General features: G+C 45.0%; 1 protein-coding gene across 5 annotated transcripts in view; it reads right to left on the reverse strand.

The window, feature by feature from the left end:
• The window catches only part of MTCL1 (microtubule crosslinking factor 1), a 669,362-nt gene that overhangs the window by 62,772 nt on the left and 580,178 nt on the right, over positions 1-26,412 (reverse strand). For all 5 annotated transcript variants that reach the window (XM_069613397.1, XM_069613399.1, XM_069613396.1 and 2 more), the window contains one exon: positions 19,262-19,513. In XM_069613397.1, coding sequence (XP_069469498.1) covers positions 19,262-19,513 — 252 coding nt within the window. The remainder of the gene's footprint in view (positions 1-19,261; positions 19,514-26,412) is intronic.

Here is a 26,412-nt window from a genome sequence, read left to right on the forward strand (position 1 = left end):
TGTTCCAGAACAATTATGAACATGAATTCCTTTACAGAAATAAGCCTCATTACGCAACAAATGGAATATTGTGAGGATGACAAAGGATTTGAGGCCAATACAATTTTTTCAACTACTCATTTACAAACAGACATAACATCTTAAGACTTTGGAGCTATTTTCACGCATTCAAAAAGCTATACGTTTTATATGCAGGAATTATTTTAATTAAGTCTCCCAAAGGGTTTTTAAATGTCATAATTGACAGACATTAATGTGAGAAAGGGCCTCCCTATAGAGTATCAAATACTCTTACTACTTACAATACCCCACAAATACACATAGGATGGGATCTATTTGTTGATTATCATCCCTGATGAAATCAGACACACAGGCAGTTACCCTTTGTATAGCTGTCAGAGAAGGCTCAATATATGGGACTTCTGCTCCTGTATGTGTAGAAAAGGGCAGTACGGCCATCTCTCAAACACCGAATATCAATCGTCTGGCAGAGATCCGGGCACTCGGTGTATGTAGGAACCAGAGGTTACAGGATAGGAGAATAGATTTATCTTCAGATGATGAGGAGAAGATCTGTGGCCGCGGATTGGGTTCTTGCACTCATAAGGCAAGTTTGGAAAAAGAAACAATAGGCTGTGCTTGTCAGGTAAATACTGACAAAGGGCCTCATTACACGGTAGGCGGTAAGGGTTTACCGGTACCAGTAAATCCTTACCGCCTTATTACGAGGTCCCTTTGCGGGTTGGGGAATTTAACGCCTGCTTTTTGCAGGCGTTAAAAACCAACCCGCAAAGGGATCAGGGAGCTAATTACGGTACCGCAATTTGCGGTGCCGTAATTAGCGCCTTCCCCATTCCCATTATGCCCTATGGGGCAAAAATGGGAATGGGGAAGGGCAATGGTGGAAGGGGGAATTACCGCCCCGCCAACCTTGGAATGGGGCGGTAATTCCCCTTTCCACCAAGGCGGTGCTGGTATTTTACCGGCATGAACCATGGCGCTAATTGCACCATGGTTCTCCGCCATCCGTGTAATGAGGCCCAAAGTGTCAGGGGACATTACCATTAAAATTCTGTCAGGAAGTATCAATCGCACAAAGCTGTCCCCTCCCATTGCTGTAAAACCCCTTGAGCAAAGGATGGAAAAGGGTATCAAAGATGAACAGAATGTGACATTCTGTTCATCTGCCCTTGTCAGAGTCTGGGAAAACTCCTGATGAGTCTATATCTCAGAAGGAGCACATTCCCCTGAACAATGGCTGAGAGTTAAGGCCAATATAACCCACAAACCTAACTTGTGCAATAGTTACGCTGATGTTGTATATGGGTTGATTCACTGGATAAGTATACATCGCAATTCCACCTGGAGAAAAATGATAATTTTTGTCAAATGGACCAAAAACCAGAGAGAGTGGCACATTCTTCACAAACATCGCAGACAAGAATGGACAGTCAGGGGCTCGAAGATCCCTTGGATTCAAATGTGGCGCCGCTAACATTCACAGCAGTCCGTCCACAGGCTTTGACCTCAACTGCCCCCTTTGTTTTTCATAAACCCACACAGGCTTCGCATCCACCCAGACTGGCTAATTGTAAAACTAATTCCAACACTGCCCAGAGTTTGAGGTGGAGTAAATCCCAGATGCTAGTAATAAGGGACAAGGCCTTAAGAGAGCTCTTCCTGGATCAAAGAAATGTCATCAATCCCAACATAGAGAAACCAGCAGGGGAAAAACCCAGAGAGGCCCTTCTTGATAAACCATTGGCATGGCTTTGACAGAAAACAGGGCCAGGGATTATCAGACGTTCAGATTTGAAGGTCCTACGTAGGGTTGAGCTAGACGACTGTTGCTCCCAGAAGAACAGGGATTGTATCCTTGTGGGATGTAGGTCTAGACCTTCCCTGCTTTTCGAGTTTGTGTCACTCATGGCAGTAGGAGCCTAATCTGTAATACTGGTAGTCGATTGAAGGAGAAGTAATAGACTTTTTGCTGAATGTCTGAATTGCTTTGAGATAGATCAGAAAAATGTCAGCTGCTTCTTTTATTACTGACTGTCCATATTCCAATATTCTGAACACCGGATTTTGTCAATGTTTGAACTGTAGTTATTTGTTTTTTGATTGGTCGAGTGCTGTTATGCATACGGGCCACTTGTCTAGCACTAAATTAATATAATAAATAAATAAATAAACAAATAAATAAACAAACCGCTCCAAAGAACAATGGCAAAACATGTGACTAGAGTTCGGAGACTGAACATGCCGTAGGGGACGGGGGCGGAAGGCGAGGGGAGCTGAAGAGCAGTAACCCAATGAGACCAGTAAGAACAGGACACGGGAATCACCAACAATGGGAGTGAGGCCTCGAGAGGTTAGAAAAGGGGAAGTGACAAAGCTGAGCTGTTTAGGACCTGGAAGAGGCGAGGCAAACCGGAAACTGCTGAAGCCTTTAGAGAGGAGGGATGACCCACAAAGTGTTGTGAGGAGCAGGTGCTCTGATATTAATTGGGCTGGATGCAGGTGCGGTGCCAGGCTGTACTAGAGGACCTATATTGTTGGACAGTTCTGAGGCACGGATGTCATGGCAGCAAAACACATAACCCAGCACAGAGCATTGGGATGCTGAGGGCGCTGCCCGGAGAGCTGTGAAAGCCCTTGTGGAAAATGTGAAGATGAGACTTGGAAACCAGAGCTTTCTTCTGTGTGAAGTCAGAGACGCTATCAACACTTGAGATCAACCAAAAGAACCAAGTTAGAATCAGACGAGGTACAGGGAGAAGGTCTAGTGCAGGGGTCTGCAACCTTTGCCTCACCAGATATTTTGGACTGAACTCCCATCAGACCTGAACCAGCATAGTCAATATGAAAGGGTCATGGGAGTTGTAGTGCAAAACATCTGGAGAGCCACAGGTTGCAGACCCCTGGTCTAGTGAAAGAGGGAAGCTGAAGGCCTGATGCTGTTGGGAAACGTAAAGTACCAAAGTGTCCAAAAGACATGGTGGCACAAAGAGCATTGACACTGCATTCTGGGAAATGTAGTTAAAGTACCAAAGCATCCCAAAAACATTGTGAGAGAAATAGCATAGAGACTAAAATCTGCGAAATGCAGTTCAAGTTCCAAACAGCCTATCAAATACTATCAGAGAAGAAAAGCACATACACTGAATTCTTTGAAATTTAGTTCAGACATGAATGCGTCCAACAAAGATTTGATGTGCTTTTGTAAGAAATGTTATTGGAATGTTTATGCTGGTTGCCTCATTTTATTCTTTTATGGAAACTGAATTTCTTTGCAATAAATAAAGATTGATCAACACTGGGGGAAGGAAAGCATGGACGCTGAATTCTGGGAATGGAGCTTCATGGACAAAGGTTTTTACAAATAAAGGTGAATTCAAACAGAACATTTTGCTATGTTGGTAAAAAATGTATTTGTAAGAGGCTTTGTGCATGAGATATAGAAACATCTTGACAGTATTAACTAAAGGTTTCTCTTTGGAAAAATGAAATAAAATACTTGGAGGAGTCACTCTTTCCATTTGCGGCAATGCCCCATAAATAGCGGCCAAGTTGGCTCATGTCATGCATGACACCGTCAGCTAGTTCTGGTTTTTCACATTGCATGCTGGTACATGTAGTTTCGTTTTCCCATTAAAAACATTGCCCTAAAAGTCTCAGCATATGTACAAAACCAGAATGGGCGGAAGGATCACGCAGTACACAGGGCCCATGCACTGCATCTTTATTACTGGCCTTGTAGGTTTCAGCCAGATTTGTGTTTTCAGTAGCCTCTGTGGTTGCCATCCAGGAAAGAGGTGCCTACGGACCTGGACACAGGCAACAAACTTAATGGCCAACCCCATCTGAACTGGCCACTGTAGCACAATGCCGGTATTTTCCTAGTTTACTGTTAGTTTATGGAATCCCAGTTCACTTTGGGGTATAAAATCCCAGTATTATGTTACCAGTTTAGCAAATGCCCGCATAGCCCCATTTTGAAACACGCAGCCCACACCATGTGGGCACAGTCCCAGTAGACTTCGGGTTTAACAACTGCAATACACTGCACAAACAATATCCAATTAGTCTCCAGTGTCATGGAGATCAGGCTGCCCTTGCAGAAACCATGCCTATGCATCTCAAACTGAAAATTCACAACACATCCTGCATCCCTGTGGAGCTATTGTTCTAGAGTTTGCCAAGCAGGAACATGTCATCTGGAGGAATCACAGTATGCCGCTCTCAAGGCTCTTAATCCACTACCGTGGTGACGGGCACGCTATCAACTCAATGAATACATTATATATAAAACATCAGTAAAGTTATGGTGTGTTTAAAAAGGATTTGAAAAACAAAACCACCCGCCTGGAATGTGACTGTAGGATTTGTCATTTGAGCCAAGTCCCACAGGCCGCAGGCTACTGCACCACCGTGTAGCCATGACAGGAAGTTCACCTGCTGTTTAGAGCCATATTAGCAAAGTATTGTGGGTATGCAAATTGGTCCAAATGCATGCCTTTCCTGCTAAAGAATTGTCTTACAGGCCAGTGATTTTTGTATACATAGCTTGTTTAATCCAAGACATACTGTTCAAGGCTACAGGCAACTGCATACCGGTCTGGTATGGCTTAGGATGGGAGAGATCCTTTTGTCAAAATGTCCGTGTGTGTCTCCTGAGCACTTATGCTGCACAAAGGCAATTCTTGGCTCTGACACCGTCCTTGGGCTGGGTTTTGTTTTATCAGAATCTCTGCGGCTATCAGCAGGAGGGAATCCAATACTGCCATCTAGTTAGTAGCCCCTAGGACCTCTTGATCACACTTCAATGGCGATCAAGTCTCCACAACATGACTTAAAGTAATACCACCACTACACTAGTAATGGCCCACCTGAAGGTTCTGTCAGCCGATAAGGCAAGCTCTCGTCCCTTCTTTTTATTACATTTTCTTCTAGTCAAAACACTGAAAACTCTACATTCATCCTAGCCACCACTAAACTAAGCCCATTTGTACAGATCTCACTGCGAGTGGTAACTTCCTCTGAAAACGGTGCACGGAATGCTCATTTTCACAGAGTTTAGAAGCAAGAAACTCCCCACTATGGAGCATCACACTAAAACATGGCTTCCCTGCATTGGTGTGTGAATGAAAATTGCCTTTGCAGAGGGGATGATGGTCAGCAGCAGGGGACATACGAGCAGCAGCTGCTTTCCGTATCTTTGGATCATAACTTGCATGTGTAAAGCCTGCTCGTTTTATTTAAGCAATGGCTGGGAGGAAGGAGGCTGTCGATAATCTGCTTATCTAGGAGGGGAAGAAAAAAGCATCGACCCGATCAGAAACCATGCTTTTTAAGTGCACTGTGTTTCTCCAGGGGCAGGGCATGCCCAGTCCATGTATTCTTACATTGCAAGAGACATTGGATATGCTGTATTCTGCAATGCTGGAGGGTGTACACGGTGGCACGCATACATGTCCTGTCTAGTTGTATGCAACACGAGAAACATGTTTGTGAGGAACTGCAGTGACATTTCTCCATTCCGCCTCCCAAAATCAGAATGCAGGGAATTCACCATCGGCAGAACAGACCAACATATAATAAGAACTTAAGTAGTGCAATGTTGTGTCCCGTTCCACGAGGCCCGTCTCGTAGGCGTCTGCGCGGGTCGGGTGGCCCAACAGTGGCACATTGGCTGTCAGTCATCAGTGGTCTCATCTGCAAACCTACCAACAAGACCACAGGTGCATCTGGCTAACCACGCGGGCACAGTCTGCGGTGTAGTCCAATGTCTTCTACTTCTTTATTTTTTTTATTTTTGTGTATTTATTAAACATTTTAATTCCTATGTCTTCTACTTAAACACAGGGGTGTTTCTTAAACTTGAGCACTGTGCCTAGCTGCTGCAGATTAACATCTGCTGTTTCAAACTATTATGCAGAGAAATAACTATCATTTAAGCACATGGAAACAGGAGTAACAATCCGACATTGGATAGGTTTTTGTTTGTGTTATAATTATTATTGTCATATATTCATCAGTGTTACCGAATATGTCGGATGGTAATTGTTTGTATCATGGAGTGCTTGCATGTCATGAAAGCGATTTGATGCACGTTTTTGGCAGCAAGTTATCTAGCAGCTGTGGGGCATGCAACCGAGCAGCAGTTAAAATAGGGCGTTTTAGCCAATCAAGAAAGCATACAGAGTAGCCATGTTTCCTGTTGCTCTATAAGCAGTTATGAGCATTGCCGTGTCAATCATGAACACTTTTGGTGGCCAACTGTAGTCCATCTTCCTTATTCTCAAAACAGTGAACTTCTGCTCAACTGATGTCAACATGCTACATAATGTCATTAGTGAATCGGGTCACTATCTACTCAAATCACTGCCAGAGTGCAAGAGACAAATTCATGGGCTGCTCCAATTGATGTTCCGCACGCAAGTTGTAGTAATCACTAGGTCTGCGGAAAGAGTTTAGACAATATTCTACGTCTGACAAGGATAAGTGCTGACGCTCTTCAAAGACGTGCGCTGCTTCACGGTGGTCATAACCCAAGTGTCTGCTTGTGTTCCATAACCTTTAACTTTACTGCTTGGTCATATCCCTTCGGCACAAGACCGCTAGCATGCCCAAACATGTTTCGGCCTTGTTGGACCTCATCAGTGACGAGTAGCTTGGGTCCCTAGGCCCAGCAGGCACGGGACCCACATCTGGGCATTTCCGTCCCACTCGTGGTGACTACAGCAAATCAAAAGGGGTGATGGCTGCAAGGTTTAGAATTAATCTTAACCTCTGACATTGCTCTGGGCAACCCTCCAGGCCATCGTTCTTCGCTTATTGACCAATTGACCAACAATGAAAGTGTAAAATATGTCTGTAAAAAACATATTAACAGGCCTGATAGAAGGACATGCATGTTCAACCACAAGGAACGGACAGGCTGTTTTCAAAGGGATTGGTTTAAATGCCTCTCTAAAATGGGAAGTTATGTTTTTTGCAAGTCAAACATGTATAGATGTACGTGTAAATGTCAAGGTTTTAATGGACCTTGCCCAGGTGTCATCAATTAGCCCATGGTTTACACTTTGACACAGAAAACTTGCAGGAATTGATATTTGTGTAGGGTGAAAAGAAAGCTGTTCTGCAAATGGACGCCTCACGTTCAAACCTCACATAGCAAGCAAGACTCAAACGGCTTGTTTCCAACTTGTCTCCAGTAGAAAATCAAGCTCTTCATCCCAGAAAACAACTTCTGATCCGCTGTCCAGACATGGTCCTCTCGCACCTGGATGGTGGCAATGCCCTTCTGGAATGCCTTCCAGTGACTTCCCTGGTACCCCGGAAATGTGTCCTGCATGCTGCAGCAAGACTCGTTAAAGGACTCTGCAAATTCCAACACATCACCCCGACCCTCATCGAACTGCATCGGCTCTCGCTGCAAGCCCGTATCATCTTCAAATCCTGGAGCATCATCTACAAGGCTGTCATCCTGAAGTCCCCAAGCTACCTCAATGAGAATCTCACCATCTCGGGAGGCCTGCGATCCAGTAAGGAAATGTGCAGACTTGAATTACGACGGTGTAGGAAGGAAAGAACAAGAAGACATGCCTTCTCTGTCTACGCTCCAAGACTCTGGAACCGAGTCCCGTCAATATCAGACTTGCTCCATGACTTCTACAGTTCAAGAACTTACTCTTCAACGAATGGCTCCTTCCTAACACCTAGATCCACAGACCCTGCACTCCTCACCCTACCTGAGACTTGGTGATCTGCTCTCCACTGTCTCCCCTCCTGTTTGCTTGTACATCCCTTGCTGCAAATTGTTCACCCTCGGCCTCCCCAGTTAGCTCCCTGCTCCTTTATTCTCTGCTTCCCTCACTTTGGTCTTCCCCCTATGATTGTAAGGCACGCTGTAGCTTCCAGAAGCAAGCTCCTCACTCAATAAATACCCTTATAATAATGTAAGAGGATGCTGATTACCTAGCCCAAAAGTAAACATGTACAATAGTTTGAAACTGGTTTAAGAAACCTATTGAGAAAGGTGACGAACATCCATCTTTAGCACAATGGAGTTTTGTGGTTGATGTCAAGCGAGTGAAAAATGTACAGTTCATGATTTAAATGTCACTTTTAAAAATAACCAGCTAATTCCAAGGAATGTGTGCCCTATTAATGGTCAATTTGGGAGTTAACTGCAAGACCAGTCTATGGAATGTGACGGGCTCGGAATTAAAACTAGAAATGTAGTAGATTCATATGTTGCACATTGCCCCGGCATATGTTTGAGGGCTGTATTTAATCTTAATGAGCCTGTCGGTCTCTGGCTCAATTGGTGCTTTTGTTCATGAGTCGATTTTAAAAATACTTCCAACATGAGAATTTCCAAAGCAAGGTATTGGGATCATGTTTGCCCTATCAACGGTTAGAGCTGATTTAAAGCTACCATGGTGATTGAATGATAGTGCCTTTAATAACTGCTCCTCCTAAGAGATTTGCTAGAAGATAGGTTATCATTCAATCACCATTTGTAGGACCCTCTCTCATTGAAGTCTGAACGTACACCTTAACAGCAGACCTGGAAGATGTGTCCATTTGCGCACATGGTGGGAGAGGAGAAAATGCATTCCTGACATTTGAGAGCATGGCTAGCACTGTGATTCAGCTCCTTGCCCCTAGAGCCTCAAAAAATGAATAGTACATGAGCTAACCAGAAAACTGCTTCACCCTTATAATGGTGAGGTCATCGGAGGACAGCAAAAGACAATTTTCCCACTCCCTTCTCACCTTCCCGCCTGTCATGCACTTACACTAGTAGAAATGCCTCTGGCCTAGTATTCTAGTGAATTTTGTTAGATCATTCGGAAACTTCAAGGCCTAAGAATGATTACTGCTTTTGCTTGTTCTCTTCCCACCTTGAAGCACTTTAAAGCACTTCACCTGTGTATAAGCGCTCTACAAATAAACAATTACAAATTACAAAATCACAAATTGGGGTAATTTTGTAAGCCTATGGTATCGGAAAGAAAGGTGTTAAGGCAGGTGTGGTACATATGTGCTACCTCTGTCTTACCACCCTGGTTTCCGCTACAAGGGGATTTGAAAGTTGTTTCGTGGCAAAGTGAGGGCATCATGCTTCAAATCACCTCATGGTTTATCCCCAGCATATTTTGGCATGCTTGTGTTAAACCAATGGATTCCTAAGAAACCCCCTGCTTTTTGCATCTGGTAAAGTAGGCAAATCCCATAGGAATCTATTGTAAATGATTCCCACAAAATTTAATTGCACAAGTGATGTACACTATTTTACACTATTTTACAATACGAAGTGGAATTCAAAGGTGTAAAGGCGTTTTTGCCAGTTTTCACCTTTGTTTTGCGCCATCTATTCGAAATTATTGAAATTGCAAGGAGGGAGCCTTTTGCATGGGTTTCAAAACAGAAGCTGTCCCTTCCCTGACCTGTACAGTGAGTGAAATGAGAGATATAGAAATGTAGTACCGTTGTATCATCGGGCTTGCCACAGTATTTTTTGTAAGTCACAATTGAGACCTTGTTAGGTAAAAAAAAACTGTATAAACCTACAGAAGGTCTGGCCTTTTGGAGCTAATAAGAAAAAAACATGTTCCCGAGCCTGACACTTTACTAAGTTTTTTTGTGGGTGGGACTGCACAAATTAATTAGTGGCTGTTTTTCTCAGAAACTATAAGTGGGTGTGTTAAAAAGTCCAAACACTTAAAATAATTCCTGGTGAATTCCGTACCTGCATTGTTTGGAAGTTGATCACCATAATTTTTCTAATAGCCACACTAACAGTCTAGCAGGGAAATGCGTTAACCGGCATACCGGAAGAACAGCAAGAGAGTGCTGTGTGTGATGCCAAGCATCATCCCAATACAGCACCGAAGATATGAGAGACTTTATGCACTCAGACAGCCGTATCGAATGTACCCTCGTACTGAAGTGGTGGAAGGATGTCGACATACACCATTGGACATAAAAGAGCTGTAAGTGCAAACCGACATGAGTAAAGTGACATCATAAAGGGAATACACCAGTACACACAGAAACGATATGCAGATACTTAAAGAATGAATGTGCAAAGTAACCAAGCGTAAAAAAAGAAAAATCGTCTATGTTGGAAGGATGAGTCAGATGAAGTTCAACGAATGTACAGCTACAGAAACGCAAGGTAGATGAGACATATAGAAGCTTACTGCAATAGAAACTATAACGTAAATAGAGCGGCCAAGATGGAAAGATAGATGTCGGATCGTGTTGAAACTACTTCGGAGACAAACCGAGGCTGCAGAATTAGGAGAGACTGCAGAAGCAGCTTTGTGCAAAGAACAAAGAATATCTGTTTACTAAGACTAAGGATGACACAACAAGACACAGTTCGAAAGTACAAAGGGAGTTAACCAGGATAAACTATGAAAGCAGGGCACATTTCTCTTAGATTAAGCAGAATTGAAAAAAATTGCAAGTGCTAAGTATTGTACAATTAAGGATTCGAAAAGCATATTTAAGGTGGAACGACCAAGTCTCCAGAGGCCAAGAGGAGTAATAGCACCCAGCACAATTAAATCAAATAGCAGTAAATAAAAGGATGAAATGGACAAATTCGTGGTCTCCTAACACATGGTGCAAGAACAAAATGACTTCCTTAAAAGTCCCATAGAAGAAAACCGCCAGCAAGGTTAACTGTAAAGGAGAATCCTTGGCTTGTGGCCTAACTGATGAGAGATGGTAGGCTAATTGACCAAAGTGGCCAGCAGACTGATGTTCTTTGCACCTGGGTTTCATTTTGCTTGCGTGTGGCTAGCAAGCCGAATGTCCATGGTTGAGAGGTTATGCCAACCAATCATGAGTGGCTATGAAGCAGTGTGCTATACAGTGTTGCAAAAGCCAATCTGCTATTTAATATTTTCCTAGAATCAGTATTATACATATTTTAGGGGTATTTTGAGGCGTGCCTACTAGATAAGGGGCAGCCAACTATGTTATTAACACTTACACATAATATATGTATATATGTTCCCCTATTTGAATGGAACGCTCTGCTAGTGTGACCTCTCACGCGGTACTACTTCAACCATTCAACGGATGGATTTTGGGCCTAAAATCCTGAATATTAATCTCACAGTCTGCTTCACTTGATGACACGAAGCCCTAGAAATTGTGTCCATTGTGATTAAATACAGACATCTTAACAGAACACCCTCTATGACTGTTTACTAGACAACATGAAAGGTCAGAGGTGGTTGAAGGCCATCTCAAACCCCATCATGTCTGAAATTGTCTGCATGAAGACAAAAGGCTGGGCGGGCTAAACAATGCACATAGCCTCTCAGCCTATGGCAGTGTTGAGGCCTGCTGGTGGCACAAGGGTATAGGTATTAACAATAGACAACCAGGGGGGAGTGGCTTGGCAGCCATGGAATAGGCTGTGATTCCTGGGAGCTCCGAGATCCGGCATCTTGATCTGACAGAAAACGCGTTTCATTTTGCCTGTCAGCAACTCAAAAACTCATGCAAGGGTGGGCGAATGTGCTGAGCAGAGCTCAAACGCATCAGTGGAACATTCAAAGCAATATAAATAGCAGAATGGATACTTTGTATTCTGGACCCAGCCGCGAGACGGATACTAAAATGGCGGCGGTCTGAAACAAAGGGATTCCGAGGGGCCCACCCCTGAAAAGAAGTAGCCGGCACCAGAGGACAGCTACAGCAGCGGAAGGCTTGTGTCATTACGCAGGATAATATACCCTTTAAAGAGAGCAGCTGCGTCGGACGGGAGCCCCAGAAAACGCAGCTGAGAACTGCTGTGAACTGGCAGGGCGCACGCAGATGCCTGGGAAAGGCTTCCCTTACAGTGGACACAAGCACCGAATTCTCCGGAGACCTGAATCGCTGTGGTAGTGGTGGGAAAGGCGAGCTTGCTGGCCCCCAGGACCACATTGAGGGCACATTAATAACATTAGGCAGAGGAGAGACGTGGGAGGACACAGTCCACTTCAAACGAGACTTCACGTGCCATAGCGTGACGCAGCTTACTGGAGAGGGCGCACCAGTGCCTGACTGACTTGGGGGAGCCGCATCAACACTGAAAGTCTGGAACCAGACACACAAGAAGGATTGCGCGATGTCAGTGAAAGGAGTGAGAGCCAAGAGTAAACAACCCACAATGGAGACCTTTGCAAAGGCACAACGGACTCCCTCAACCCCGGTACAAAGCGCGGTGGCGGCCTCCGCGGCCGGCGCCACAGAAGGAGATAACCATCAGGTCCTGGCAGCCATTACAGAACTGAGCGCAAAATGGGGTACAGCAATGGCGGATCTACGGACGGCCCTGGAAAACAAAAGAGATGATGTAGGAATAGAAGTCACCCTGCTGAGACAAAATGTCAGGGCGCTGGCAGAAAGGACAAGTGGCCTGGAAAGCGCGGTGAAGATCAACACGGATGTCAGTGCAAACAATGCAAAGGAGGTCCATGTGCTAAAACAGCAGGTTGCCAACCTCGAAAATCGAATGGAAGAAGTGGAAGGAAGGGCGAGGAGGAATAACATACGGGTGGTCAGCCTGCCGGAGGGAGAAGAGGACCAAGACCCCACGAACTATGTGGAGAACATGATCCTGCAGGAGATAGGGGCAGACAAGCTTTCGCAGGGGTTCACAGTTGAGCGTGCACATCGGGCCCTGATGAGAAAACCACGGCCTGGGGCCCTGCCGCGGCCGATAATTGCAAAGATTCTGAATTATAAAGACAGGGAGAAGCTCTTGGAGCATTTTCGTGAGGGCGGAACGATAGAGAGAGCATCCACCAACATCACGGCATACCCTGACTACACGATATTGGTGCAAAGGCAGAGGTACAGCTACGTGGCGGTCAAGAGGAGGCTGCGCGCAGCTGGAATCAAGTATATGCTTCTGTACCCTGCAAAGCTAATGGTTTTGCACAAAGACAGAGCACTTTTCCTCGACACCCCAGAGGAAGCGGCGTCATGGTTGGACTTGCAGGGCTATCTGGAGCAGGAGGCGGAGAAGGACTGCCAGGAACATGACAAGTGAGGAGTCTGTATCATGAACGCTGAGGGGATAAGTGGGGGGGGGGGTCCTGGTATGGAAAAAAGGGATATTTGATTGCTTTTTGGTGGCCTTTGGACTTTAATACTTTGATGGACTGGAATATAGTGAATACAATGCATGAGTGAGCTGGATAACATTAGTAATAAGCGTAGCAAATTGGAAATAGGAGCAGAGGGATGGAAGCAACCTACCTCTGAGAATTAGTAGTAAGCGGCCATTAGGGCAACTTCACCTTGCTGAGCCCCGAGTATAGGCCTTGCCAGAAAGGGCTAGATGCGGGGGTGCCTGAGATCCAGGGATGGAGCTGGCAAACAGTTGGGGAGGGTGTTGTTGGGGAAGGGTAGGGAGGTGGGAAGGAGGGAGGCGGGAGGGTTTGTTGTGTATATAGTTAAGGGGAGTTTAAGTTGGGGTATGACCCTACACAGAAGAATTAAACAACCAAAATTGAACTGCATGGGTGGGAGGGGCAGAGGGACTCAGTCATACTATGGGAGACCTTAAAATAATCACTTGGAACGTCAGGGGGCTGAATAGTTATCTGAAGAGGAATAAGGTTATACTATACTTACAGAGACAGAAAATAGATATTGCCTTGTTGCAAGAGACGCACCTGACACGTTAAGATGAAAGTGATCAAGAGGAAATGTAAGGGAACTGTGGTGGGTTCGCCATATTCGGCTTACGCCAGGGGAGTGCTCATTTGGGTGGCGCCACATGTCCCATTTCAATTGTTGCAGACGCTGGTGGAGGCGGACGGGAGGATGGTAGTGGTGAAGGGACTGGTGGAAAATAGGGAAATAAGTGTGGTAAAAACATATGCCCCGAATCAAAATACTGCGGCATATTTTAAAACGTTGTGTCACAATCTTAGCATGTGTGCGGGGGTGTGGTGATTTGGGGAGGGGACTTTAATTGCGTGCTAAATACTGGTCTGGACAGGTCAGACGGGAAGCTGGACAGGCCTGCCCCATCAGCCAAGGCGTTACAGACATTGCTGAAGGATTTTGGGTTAGAAGATATATGGAGGGTGCACCACCCTCAAGAGAAGCAGTACTTGCATTATTCTGCCCCGCAGCGACTGCACACGAGGCTGGACTATGTCTTCGCCACTTCAGAGATATTGCCAGAAATTACGCAAATTGAATATAAAGCTAGGGTCCTTTCGGACCACTCGCACCCTGATCCTTAGATGGCAATATTGCCCCCCTAGAGCAAGAATCCAGACGTGGTGCCTCAGGGCGGAGGCGTTCAGAGATCCCTTTTTAGGGAGGACATGAGAGAAGAGATAGCTAGCTATTTTGAGATGAATACGGGTAGCGTGGATTCAGCAGGAACTGTGTGGGAGGCCTTTAAAGTTGTGATAAGAGGAGTGGCTATAGTGAAATCTAAGGGATTGCAGGGGGGATCCTGGCGGAGCTGCAGGAAGCGGAAAGGGAATTGGAGAGGGCGCTTAGAGGAGGAACCAATATCAACCAAGACAATTACCTAATATTGAGACTACAACAAAACTGTGCAGGGCATTGGGAAAGACTGTGTACCTTAACTACAAAAAGTATATAGAGAGGCAATATTTGGGAGGTGACAAACCAGGAAGGCTTTTGGCGTGGCTATACAAAAGTGAAACCCCTAGTCCCCCGATCAGATTGATAAAAGGGGAAGGTGGGAGGGTGGTGGATACCCAAGAGGGAGTCAATCAAGAGTTTGCAAACTATTATGGGCTGTTGTATGGAGATGACGGGGAAGATAACCGCGAGATGATAGAGGAAACACTGGAGGACATAGGATTGCCGCAAATTAGTGCAGAGGAAAGGGAGGAGATGGACGCACCAATTACATTGGAGGAACTAGATGAGGTTGTGAGACAGTTTCCAACGAGTACCCCGGGGGCTGATGGGCTCCCAAGTGAGTTTTATAAAGCATTTAAAGACCAGGTGCTCCCCCCATTGTTGGAAATGCTGAATGAGGCACATGAGCGAGGCAGATTGCCAGAATCACTCAGAGAAGCGATCATAATACTGCTCCCCAAACCTAATAAGCCAGGGCACAGCTGTAGTTCTTACAGACCCCTGTCAATGTTGAATCAAGACAGTAAAATGTTGACAGCTGTCTTGGCAAATAGGCTAAGGAAAGTCATAGGCAGACAAATACATCCGGATCAGACTCGCTATGTCCCCAACAGGAACATATCCAATAATCTCAGAAGGCTCCATAGAGTCATTGAACATGGGAACGGAAGTGATGATGAACTGGCAATAGTGTCGTTGGACGCAATAAAGGCCTTTGACTCGGTCAAATGGCCGTGGTTGCTGGCGACCCTGGGAGGCTATGGGATGGGTCTGGGATACCTGCGGTGGGCTAAAATGTTATATAGTGAACCGCTGGCCATGGTTAAAACTGGGTCAGTGATATTGGAAAGGTGGAAACTCCGCAGGGGAACCAGGCAGGGCTACCCATGGTCTCCTATGCTTTACATTTTAGCTCTGGAACCCCTAGCAATCTACTTAAGGCAACAATATGACACAATAGGCATCCATGTGGGTGATGAACGACACCTAGTATCATTATATGCAGATTACATACTATTGTACTTGCGGTACCCAGAGGAGAACCTCCAGTATGTTTTGGAGGTGATGGGAAGATATTCTGGTATGTCTGGTATAGCGGTGAACCCTCAGAAGTCTAGCATGTTCCCACTAGGTGGGTATAAGGGGATCCCCCTAGAACAGCTACCAGTGTTACAGGTACTGTGGACAGCTAGCACATTTCATTATCTAGGAATTGATATTTACCATACGGTGGAAGAAGAACACAATAGCAACACAGAAGTAGCTATTACGAAAATTGCATGCGGTTTTGGGTTAAACTGCCCTTAGGAATGATGGGACGTAGCGCAATGTTGAAGATGGTGGTCTTGCCTAGACTCCTGCACTACTTTGGTAATATCCCGTATCTGATACCCAAGAGGTTTTTTAGTAGATTGGCCAGTATGTGTAGGGACTTCTTGTGGCATGGTACACGGAACAGAGTCGCTCTCTGGAAACTCCAGAATTCTTACGAGAGGGGGTATAAAAGTGCCCAATTATGAAGTCTATTATGTAGCGAGTCAGTTGCAATATGTGGCCAAATGGCTCTCAGAGGATGCGACCACCGAAACCAGGCTGTTCTGACGGGACTGTGTCCCATTCTACCTGAGGAAATAATGTGGTTACCGCAAGCTGTTGGTGCTGGGATGGAAAATGTTGCGAAGGGCGTGTCAACTGATGGGGAACCCATGCCCGTGCTCCCCCCAGGTCCCACTGGTTGCACTGGCGGGGGGAGAGGAGCAGCTCAGGATGATAATCAGGAATCAGTGGAAGCCGGCTGGGATAGTGACATTGGGGGATATCTGGCAGGAAGGGACCATAACAGAATTTGGGGTGCTGGGGGCGGAAACTGGGTTGCACACTGGCCAGTATATCACGTACCATAGACTGGTGCGGAAGATCAAGAGAACATGGTCTGAATTGGTGCTTGAGGAAGAACCGGATGCTACCATAGACACTATATATGATATAGCAGAAGGGGGACACGAGATATCTAGAATATACGAGATGATGATGTCTAGGGTGGGAAAGGAGCTTGTGCAACTGAGGCTGGAATGGGAAGAAGAAGTGGGTATCCCGATGGAGGATGGGATGTGGGAACGAGTACAAGGGTACCATAAGAAAGTGTTGAGAAATGCAAGACTTAAACAGATGCAGTTGTACATTACGCATAGGGCATACTTGACACCCCAAAGGACAGCCAAGTTCAAAAACACAGGACGGCAGGCATGCCCCAAGTGTGATGAGGAGAACGCGGGCATGGTGCATATGTCCTGGTCATGCCCGGTTATTGAGTGCTTTTGGGGTGAGGTCGCACACAAACTAGCAACAAAGGGTATTAAGATTGTGGCGGATACTGTGTGGGCCTGCCTGCTAAGGGGGTGGGGTTCCCTAGACCACGGAAACTCAGGCATGTCAGCAAGCTGAAAGATTTGGCATATGCGCTTGCGAAGCGGAGAATTGCTATGCGGTGGAAGACATGCCACAAACCACGACTGGAGATATGGTGGAAAGATCTGCAGAAATGGGCGGAGGCGGAAGCCATGGTATGACAAGAAGCTAGCAGCACTGGGGGGAGGAGGAAACTGAGACCCTGATGGCCTGGAGATTGCTCATAGCAGAATTATTCGGGTAAATACAAGACCCTTCAGATCTCACGGAAAGTGATACCCCACCACGAGATGCAGGAACAGAACATTAGTAGAAGTAGGCTCAGAACAGGGGGTGGGAAAAGGGGCGCGGTGAACATGGTTGAATGATGCATAAGTGTAATATTATTGTATACACTGCAAGTTTGGTTTGTAATGTTTGTTAAAATGTTTAATAAAATGTAAAAAAGAAAAAACAATAGACAACCACAAATGAGTTTTGCATTCAGGCCTCAAACACATACCCCAAAACGGGTGGCGCTTTAAAGCGCTTATTAAAAGTCAATGGGCCTCATTACAACTCAGGCGTTAAGGGTTAACGCCACCGTTAACCCTTAACGCCTGATTCTGATTTTAACGCCTGCTTTTAGCAGGCGTTAAAATCCATGGCGCTAACCTGCCATGGTGCTAATTACGCCGCCGTAATTTACGGCGGCGTAATTAGCGCCTTCCCCACTCCCATTATGCCCTATGGGGCAAAAATGGAAATGGGGAAGGGAAAATGGGAAATGGGGATTTACCGCCCCACTCACCTTGGAATGGGGCGGTAAATCCGCCATCCACCATGGTGTAAACAGAGTTTACACCATGGTGGTAAAGTTGGTGCACTTAGCACCAAGGTTGTAATGAGGCCCAATGTTTTTTGTTTGCCTAGGAATTTGTTTGGTGTACTTCCAGAACACGGTTCTGGCTTGATTCGAATGTTTGCTAAAGCTATTCTCAGAAGCAGTTTCTACTAATTATGCCTTTTTCCAGTTCTAGTGTTGCTGAGAAGGCTGCAGCGTGAGAATGAGCTGCTCCGCTGTATCACATCAGGAGGTCACATCTGTCTTTTGGCAAAAGCTGACCACATGCGATAGAGGGTTGTTCTTGAGATACTCAAAGCGTCTAAATCTTGGCATACTGGTTGTCTTAAGTAACCTTGTGGGACAAACAAAAAAAATCTCTATTCAAGTCCCCAATTCACATTATTCCATGAAGCAATGTACTGCTGCAGAAGGCTGGACTTTTAATAATAATAATATTATAATGATAAAAACAGTAATAATGACAATAAATCGGTTTTTCATATAGAGCACCAAAATCAACTTAATATAATAAGTTAAATAAGTATAATATAAGTTTAAAAACAATCCCATAAAAGTGCACATGCAGAAAAGGCATAATTACCTCCACAACATATAAACTCCACAAATATTCAAAGTCCATGTACACAAACTTTCAATATAAAACCTGCCATCTATTTCCTTCCTTCAAACCAGCATAAAAGCAGTTGCTTGTCACTATTGTATAATTTCTAGAAGCCTTCACTCCTGGTGTTGCTTGAAGAGTAAAATAGAAAGCGGGGCAACACCAGGGTATGCTTTGTTGTGAAAGTAATCCACCACACTGCCCCAGAATGCTTTGTACAGCGAACATCACAGTCTGATGAGAAGATGGTACAGAAGCGAAAGCCTTCAATGCCGGCACTCCAATGCCCTCAATATTGGCACCAGCGGTTCCCTGGACAAAATCCTGGACAGGTTGAAGACCACAAGAAAGGGAATGTACGTTTTCACTTCAGGCCACTGCACGTGCATACTGATTCTTCCTGTAGCTAATTTTACCTTTTTCCTGTTGTAATCGGGAGTGATGGACGGCTGAAACCGAAACATGTCAGCAAGAATCTTGCCTTGGGCTTGAGATGTGTCTGCGGCGGTCACCACAGTACTAAAGGCACCCGTTCTGACATGGCCCTACGGAGCTATGACATTCAGCCAACTGCACAGAGCATGCACTGGCCTAGGCCTACCAGCCTCTGCTGTTGAAGTAAAGAAGCAGAGAAAACTGTGGGGTCAGAATATGGTAGCCGGTCCAAAAAGCCCCGACCCTGAACCGTACAGCCATTGAATTGTTAAGACTGGAGGAAGGAGTACGAAGAGGGGCAATGGCTGCGGTCTTACCTGCTCAATCTTGCGCTGGAGATCCTTCTTTTGCTGCTCCCAGTCACGCCTTTCACACTTAAAGCGATCGATTAAGTCCCCCCTCTCGCGGTTCCAGTTCTTCTCGCTATGTTGGACTTGCCAGCGTAGGTCCATCATCAGGCTGTGACTCTCAGCAAGCAGCTTTTTGTGCTCCTCCCTCTCGCGCTTGAACGCCCCCTTGCTCTCTGTGGGACTAGTCTCCTCCAGCAGCTTCTCACTCTTTCCATCGAGCTGGCAATGACAGCAAGAAAAGAGAAAAAGAGGCACACACAATTCAATGAATACGATCGCCTGCATCTGAAGTTTACATTTTACATCCTTCACAAAAAAACAACACACACACACACACACACACAGAGAATAAAGGAGTCAACAACTGGCAGTTTCTGGGGATGTCTGTATGACAGGGGTCACCCACAATCCCATGCTGGAAACACAGACCAGATTTACTGATTACGTGGTGTGACGAATCCATAGATGTCGTCACTTCTCCCAAGGGTTTGCCCCCTTTCCATGAGGTCAGGGAGAAGAGGTTGCTACCCAATAGTACCCATGGGGCTGGTGCAAAGCGGGAGGATCTCATGGGGAGAGACTTTCCCTCTGGTGACAAGGACGAGCGTCTAGGGAGAACGCAGTATGCACACCCTCAACCATCCCCTCACTCCAATGCTGTGACACCCCATATTCCCTAGCCCTCCCTTTCAGACCCAACACCTTCACTGAGAGCAAGTCTGTGTATTATTATGCCACCAAATAAAGAAGTGGGAGCGACTACCCCTCCCTGAATCCACTGTTTTGTGGTGATTGTGCCACAAATTGTACATAGCTATCACATGTTCTCTCCAATATTTCAAATAAAACAAAATTTTATTCATGTTTTTATATAAACTTAAAAACAGTTAAGAGTGTATAGGTGTCCTTACTACAAACACTCTTATACACAATACATCTATATCAACTCCATAAAAAGTGGGGTTAGTACGAGACACCATTTTAAAAATTATTTACACACGATAATGACTGAGCGAAAACGCTTATCGTTTTTCAAACTCATTCTGTGTTATCAAAGTCACGAAAAATATTTATTTGCAAGAGACCTTTGTTCTGGTCTCTGTTTATCTAGCTTTTTTACTTCAAACCAAAAGGATTGTCTACATACGATCTATATGTTTCGGCCTTTTCAAAATACATTAGATGCTATCGCTCGCATCTTTTCTTGATGTTGTGGCCATCTTCAGGACAGAAGTATTTCTTGATTGGTTGCAATTAATCACAGGACCCCTTTAGGCATCGTCTTACATACGCTACTCTTGGAAACAGTCTGATTCGAGCTGCTTATTGTCTTGCACAATACGATTTCTTGGGATGCTTAATTACACCTGTTCATACAGGGATTAAGTGTGTCTTCTCATCTGTGTTCAGCTTCTACTTTTCCAGTTTTTTCTGGTTGCTGAGTCTTGTGTTAATTTTCGACTGGCAGTGGCATTGCCTGTTCCAAGGTCTTGCTTTCTCCTTCCAACCGTGTGGCATAAGACCAGCCTACAAACCACTAGGATGTGGAAGAACATAGGAGATGTGAAGATTACTCCCAAAACAAGTACTGGGAGGAAGTGGCCCCAGGGAACAATGAAGAGTGTTCAGTGGCTCTGGAGCAACCGCTCTGGTGCTGATATAAAAGCCAAAAAGGGACTTACGATGACAGAGAACAGTCCGGAAAGCAGCGCAGCAGAGAGCAGCACGGGAAGCAGTCCAGCATGGGAATGAGCAGAGGAGACCACTGTCAGGGGGATGGACAAGTCGGTCCGTTGCCCGAAGCAGACGGCTGAAAGCAGAACTTCTTCACCTGGCAGGCTGGATCTTGTCCACTGTGTGCCTGGAGTCTAAACAACGTTGGCGTGACCTCTGGGAGGTAGACCAAGTGGTCCAACAACGATGCCTACACCGCTGCACCAGGAGACGCAAGAAGCCCACGCAGAGCGTAGGAGGCAGGAAACGCAAACTGCAACTGCGGAGCAGAAGTCAAAACCCTGATACCCCAGGAAGAACTGAAAACATATCCCAAGCACCGCAAATGTAACAGGAGTAACGTGGGAGCTGGAAGGTGCTTAAAGAAGGGTCATGAGAGTTATTCCAATGTGCATAACAAAGCATGTTATCTTAAGCAGAACAATATTTGGCAGGGTAGAAAACCAAGTATTGGGAAAGGGAACCACCCTCATGGCAGTGGGTCAGAAAAACCCACTGGCCACCAGAGAAGGGTCTGGGACCCAGAGAAAGAGCAAGGCATCCGAGGGCATCTCTCTCATCTCAGTTCCAAGAAAGACACCACTTACCACCAGAGAAGAGGCTGGACCCCCAAGTGAAAGAAAGGTCAGGGGAATGGAGTACCTCCCCCTGGTTTTGGGGAATTGTGAAACCAAGTGGAGAGAAAGTCCAGAGGAAGGGAGTTGTTCCCCCTGGTTTTGTGTTGGAAAACAGTGAGAGTCAGACCCCAGGAGAAGGGAGTAATTCTCCTGATAACCGAACCTGCAAGGAGGATGATCAAACCATTGATTCAGGGGGAGGGAGTCATTCTCCCTGGAGTAAAGAGACAGTGAACTCTCTGATACAGAGTGGTATAGAATTGGCAGTCCTTTGTTTGTGAAGTATTAAAACCAGGGGGAGGAAGTTAATCCCCCATGGATAAGAACTTACAACCAGAACTGTGCCACCCAGTCCAGGAGAAAATGTTGTCACCACCACTATGTTCTAATAGTCTAACAGACCTTGGGAGTGGTCATTATCCCCTTGCATAATGACCCTTCCCCAACTTATGGCCCACAGCTTTGCCTCAGCCGAGAGCTTGGTGGCAGGTCATTATCCCACAATAATGACCCCTCCCCCTTGGTCTATAAGGGTATAGTAAGATATGGATAGTACCAAAACATACAAGGGAAACAGTAATACAAAATAACAGTCATTCTCTATATCCAGACAACTAAATCCCTTTCTAAACAGCGCATAGTGCAGAATCCTTCAGGACACGGACATATCCACAAACATTTTAACAGCCATCTTTTCTACTGGCATCTGAAAGATCAAAAACAGGACATTACCCTCAGATCAACTAGTAACTTATTCCAGATGCAAATGCAAAGGCAGCGGGGTTTGCTTTTCTTTTGTTTAAAATGGCTGACTTCAAGCTGCAGGATCTCCTTGCACTGGAAACTACCGGAGTCCCCAGGCAACCTCTAAGCTAGAAATGTAGGTGACACTTATCGTACTGCCTTGTATGTGAGCAAGGTTACTTTAAACTAGATGTGAGCAAGAAGGGACAACCAATCTTGCAGCAATCTTAAATCGCCTAGCCACAAAGTTCATCCTGGCCGCAATATGCTACACTGCCTTCAAGAGTATGAGGGTGGAATTATTGCCAGCAATGCTAAGATGACGTTTCCACAATCCAGGTGGGGCTGTGTCCCTCTTCATAGTTCTACATAAGAATGAATGAAGGGTAAAAGGATGGTGCTCAGTACCTCTGCATCCAGATCATGTCCCTTTATGAGGACTCCAAGTATAGGCTCTTGCTCTTCAATGTAAGTAAGGGTCAGCCAGTGGGGGGCTGTTAGCTGAAATTCTTTTCTTTGCAAAATTGTCCAAGATAGGTCCTTAGCATAGGAGGAAGCGTGCATTGATCTTTGGACTGAAGTGAGATCTTTCTTATTAATCATCTGAAGTTCTGCCCACACTGCACTTTAACGGCCTATGAAAGAAAATGTGTGAAGGATGAGCACACACCATGCAAGCATTGCATGCTGGAATCTATTGGTTGCTTGGCAACCAAGCTTCGTAAAGGGCGCTGCCTTGTGCTGCCTCCTTGATCTTAAACCATTCCTGCTGAAGCAAATCCATCACAAAGATTGTAGGTACGTTTTAAATAAAAGTGTTTGCTTGAGTGTGTGTATGAATGCAATGCAGTTTGTGTGCTTGTGCTCAGAGGTTTCAATTTATGTTTGTTCATGTGAATCAGTATGTGTATGTATGAGTTGTGTATGTATGAGTAGTTTCATGAGGGTGTGTATGACTGTGGTAGAGTGTGACTGTGTGAGTGTGCATGTGCATGAGTGATATGTGCATGCATATGGAGAGGGAAGGGTGTATCATGAAGCGTATTTCTGTATTCTGTGTGTGACTGACAAAGTTGTTTACAGTGGCACTGAGTGCATATATTGTGGATACTGCTTAATCAACGTGATATATATTGACAAATTGTGGACATAGGCTACCTTCATGAAAATGATTTACATTGGTAATGCTGACATATTGTGATATACATACAGTGGCAGTACTGGCATGCATTAGTGCAGCATCATAAAAATGATTTACAGTAGCAGTGCTAGCATATAATGTGAGCACAGTATCATGAAGATGATATACAGTATGAATGCTGGCATATCTAATGGGTGCTGCATCATGAAAGTGATATATAGTGGCAATACTGGCATATACTGCCAAAGTTTCACAACAGTGATCTACAGTGACAATGATGCCATATATTGTGTCTGCAACATCATAGTGATTTACACTGGAAAGGCTGGCATATATTCTGTGGCAGTAGCATCATGAACAGGATATATTGTACAACGGCAATGCTGATCTAAATTCAGGGAGGAAGTTAATGCCCCTAGACTAAAAATAGATACCAGCCGCCAATGACTTGAAATAATTCACAGTTCAGGTGCCCTTCTTACCTGCCCTCGCCCGAGTAGCAAAAGCTACCTTCCCCATTGTTAATGTGGATGACAAGCCTAAAGCCTCCATAGCTACTTTTCCTCGTCCCGGGGGCTGAAACCTGTATTATGGATATACATTAGGTGGCTACCTTCACTGAAAGTCAGAGGGGTGGTGCTCCATCAAATCCCTGCAATCCCATGTTTAGGAAATCAAGTCTCCATAACATTGATAAACTTGATTACCGATTACAATATCACTAATTAGCCCCCTCGGAACAGAATCCCACGTTCAAGTATTGGGGCAGTATGGGGTAGAAAGCCAAAGTGGTTGCCATGGACTACAAAAATATCCAAATGTGTCAGAACTGGAAAAGCAGTGTCAGCATATCCCTATTATTTATTTTTAACTAAACACAAACTATCCTTTTAATGTTCATTGATCACACTTAGTCAAATGCCACAAATGTGTATCTCTATAGTACCAATCTCACCTATTTCTGAACATAATCATTAAACACCCGATATACATAGTATGATTTTAGTACAGAAGGAACACACCATAAAACACTATTAATCCCATAGTAGGATTAGTACATGCACAGCACTGCAATTAGTATCACATAAAACGATAAAATTAAACATGGGCAGTAGTTTTAACAGTTTGTTTATAAAGCCAATGTAATTACTTTCACATTGTGACTCACATTAGCAGTGCACATATTTGTTTATTCTCTGGGTAAAGCATCACAAGTTTCCCCCTTGCTACCTCATGTAGGTGCTACTTACACTAACACGCAGTTTAAAAATGTCGACACAATGCGTTGTAGCTGCGGATGGGCACAGTGTCCTACACTTTCCCACCAAGGTAAAGGAAAGGCCTTCGTCAGGACAAAGATCATTTAAATTCATCGAACGCAGCACCCACTGGATTCCATTTTTTGTTAAACATCTGCTATACACAAGGTAGAGGGGGGCTCATTATGCATAGTCGTTCTCTGCATCTCTCTGCCGTTTGTGGTTGCCCTGGGCAGTAAAGAATGAAGTCTGGCACACAGAGCAAAAAAAAAAAGGCTTTAAGAATAAAATGGTGGGTTACTAAAACATGTATACAGTGCCAATTAACACCAGCTCTGTATTAAAACCATGTGTTCACCAGTCAAATATTTCTCTAGCAAAAGATCATGCTTATGTCTATCCGTATTTATAATGTCATTATAAATTCCACGGAAAGGAATGGCATCCTGGTCCATTTTGTCATAAAAACCTAGGCCGGAGACATTTGAGCAAACAGATCTTTGTGAGCAGAGGTTAATTTGCCAGTTCGTGCCTAGTATTACAAACAGCCATAACAGAGATCCCATGGGGGATGAGCGAGAGAATGGGGTATTGGGTCAAGAGACCTTTTGCAAAAAAATATTTAAAAAAAAAACGATTTAGAAAGAATGCTCCGTGCGGTCACAGAGCTTTCTTTCTAAAATGCACTGTGTCACCCCTGCCGCACAGAAGTGCGTGCAGGGGCTGACAGCCACGCCAGAACCCAGAAGCGATATCGAGGGAGACCGGGTGTGTGTTTGAGAGTGTGTTCCATATATTTGTATATTTTCTGGTTGGGGGAGTCTTGGGTGGGGAGAGAGGCAGGGGGGCTGAGGCAGAGGGTTTCGGGGGTAAACCCCCAATTTTTAATTAATTGCACCTGGGGGGCTGGTACGGGGGCAGGCGTGGTAGGGGTGGGCATGCTGGGAGTGAGGGAATCAGCCTTTTGGTTGGGTCGACCCACAAAAAGCAAAATTATGACTTAGAACCAAGAATGGCGAAGTTCCTTTAGGAAAATGACCTGATACCGTGATCTAAGAAAGGGTTCTTCAAGTGTGATCCTAGAGAGCCTTCCCCCAGACCACATTCCATGCTAACCAATGATTTTGTAAATAGATACCACGTAGAACCACTTTAAGTGTGAATATCTTATGTGAATATTCTTTATCAATAAAGTTAAATTAATACAAGTTCAAATTTGTTTAGCTGCTTTTCCTGCTCCTGACCAGCATCCTTTCTCCTGTTCTTCGGACCTTAGTTGGTCGGTATTTCCAATTTTATCAGCCCAGGAGGTGGAGCTGGCAATTGATAAACTCTGCTTCACCCTCGGATGCCATCCCTTTAAGAATCCTGAAAGAGATTTCTCCCTCTATTTCTAGATGGCTGATGGAAGCAGTTAATGACTCCTGTCAATCTGGATCCATCTCGCCGGAGCTGAAACAATCTACTGTCATTCCACTTCTGAAGAAGCCTCCATTGAATCCCTCCATGCCGGTGAAATTTAGGCCCATTTTCTTGCTCCCTTTCTTTATGAAAGTGACGGAATCTCTGGTCTCCCCCCTGCTTACTTAGTTCTCAGAGCACTCTTCCTTCCTGAACCTGTTT

The sequence above is a fragment of the Ambystoma mexicanum genome, chromosome 5p (genome assembly GCF_040938575.1).
Source record: "Ambystoma mexicanum isolate Mex_15411 chromosome 5p, UKY_AmexF1_1, whole genome shotgun sequence".
In the NCBI taxonomy this organism is placed as follows: domain Eukaryota; kingdom Metazoa; phylum Chordata; class Amphibia; order Caudata; family Ambystomatidae; genus Ambystoma; species Ambystoma mexicanum.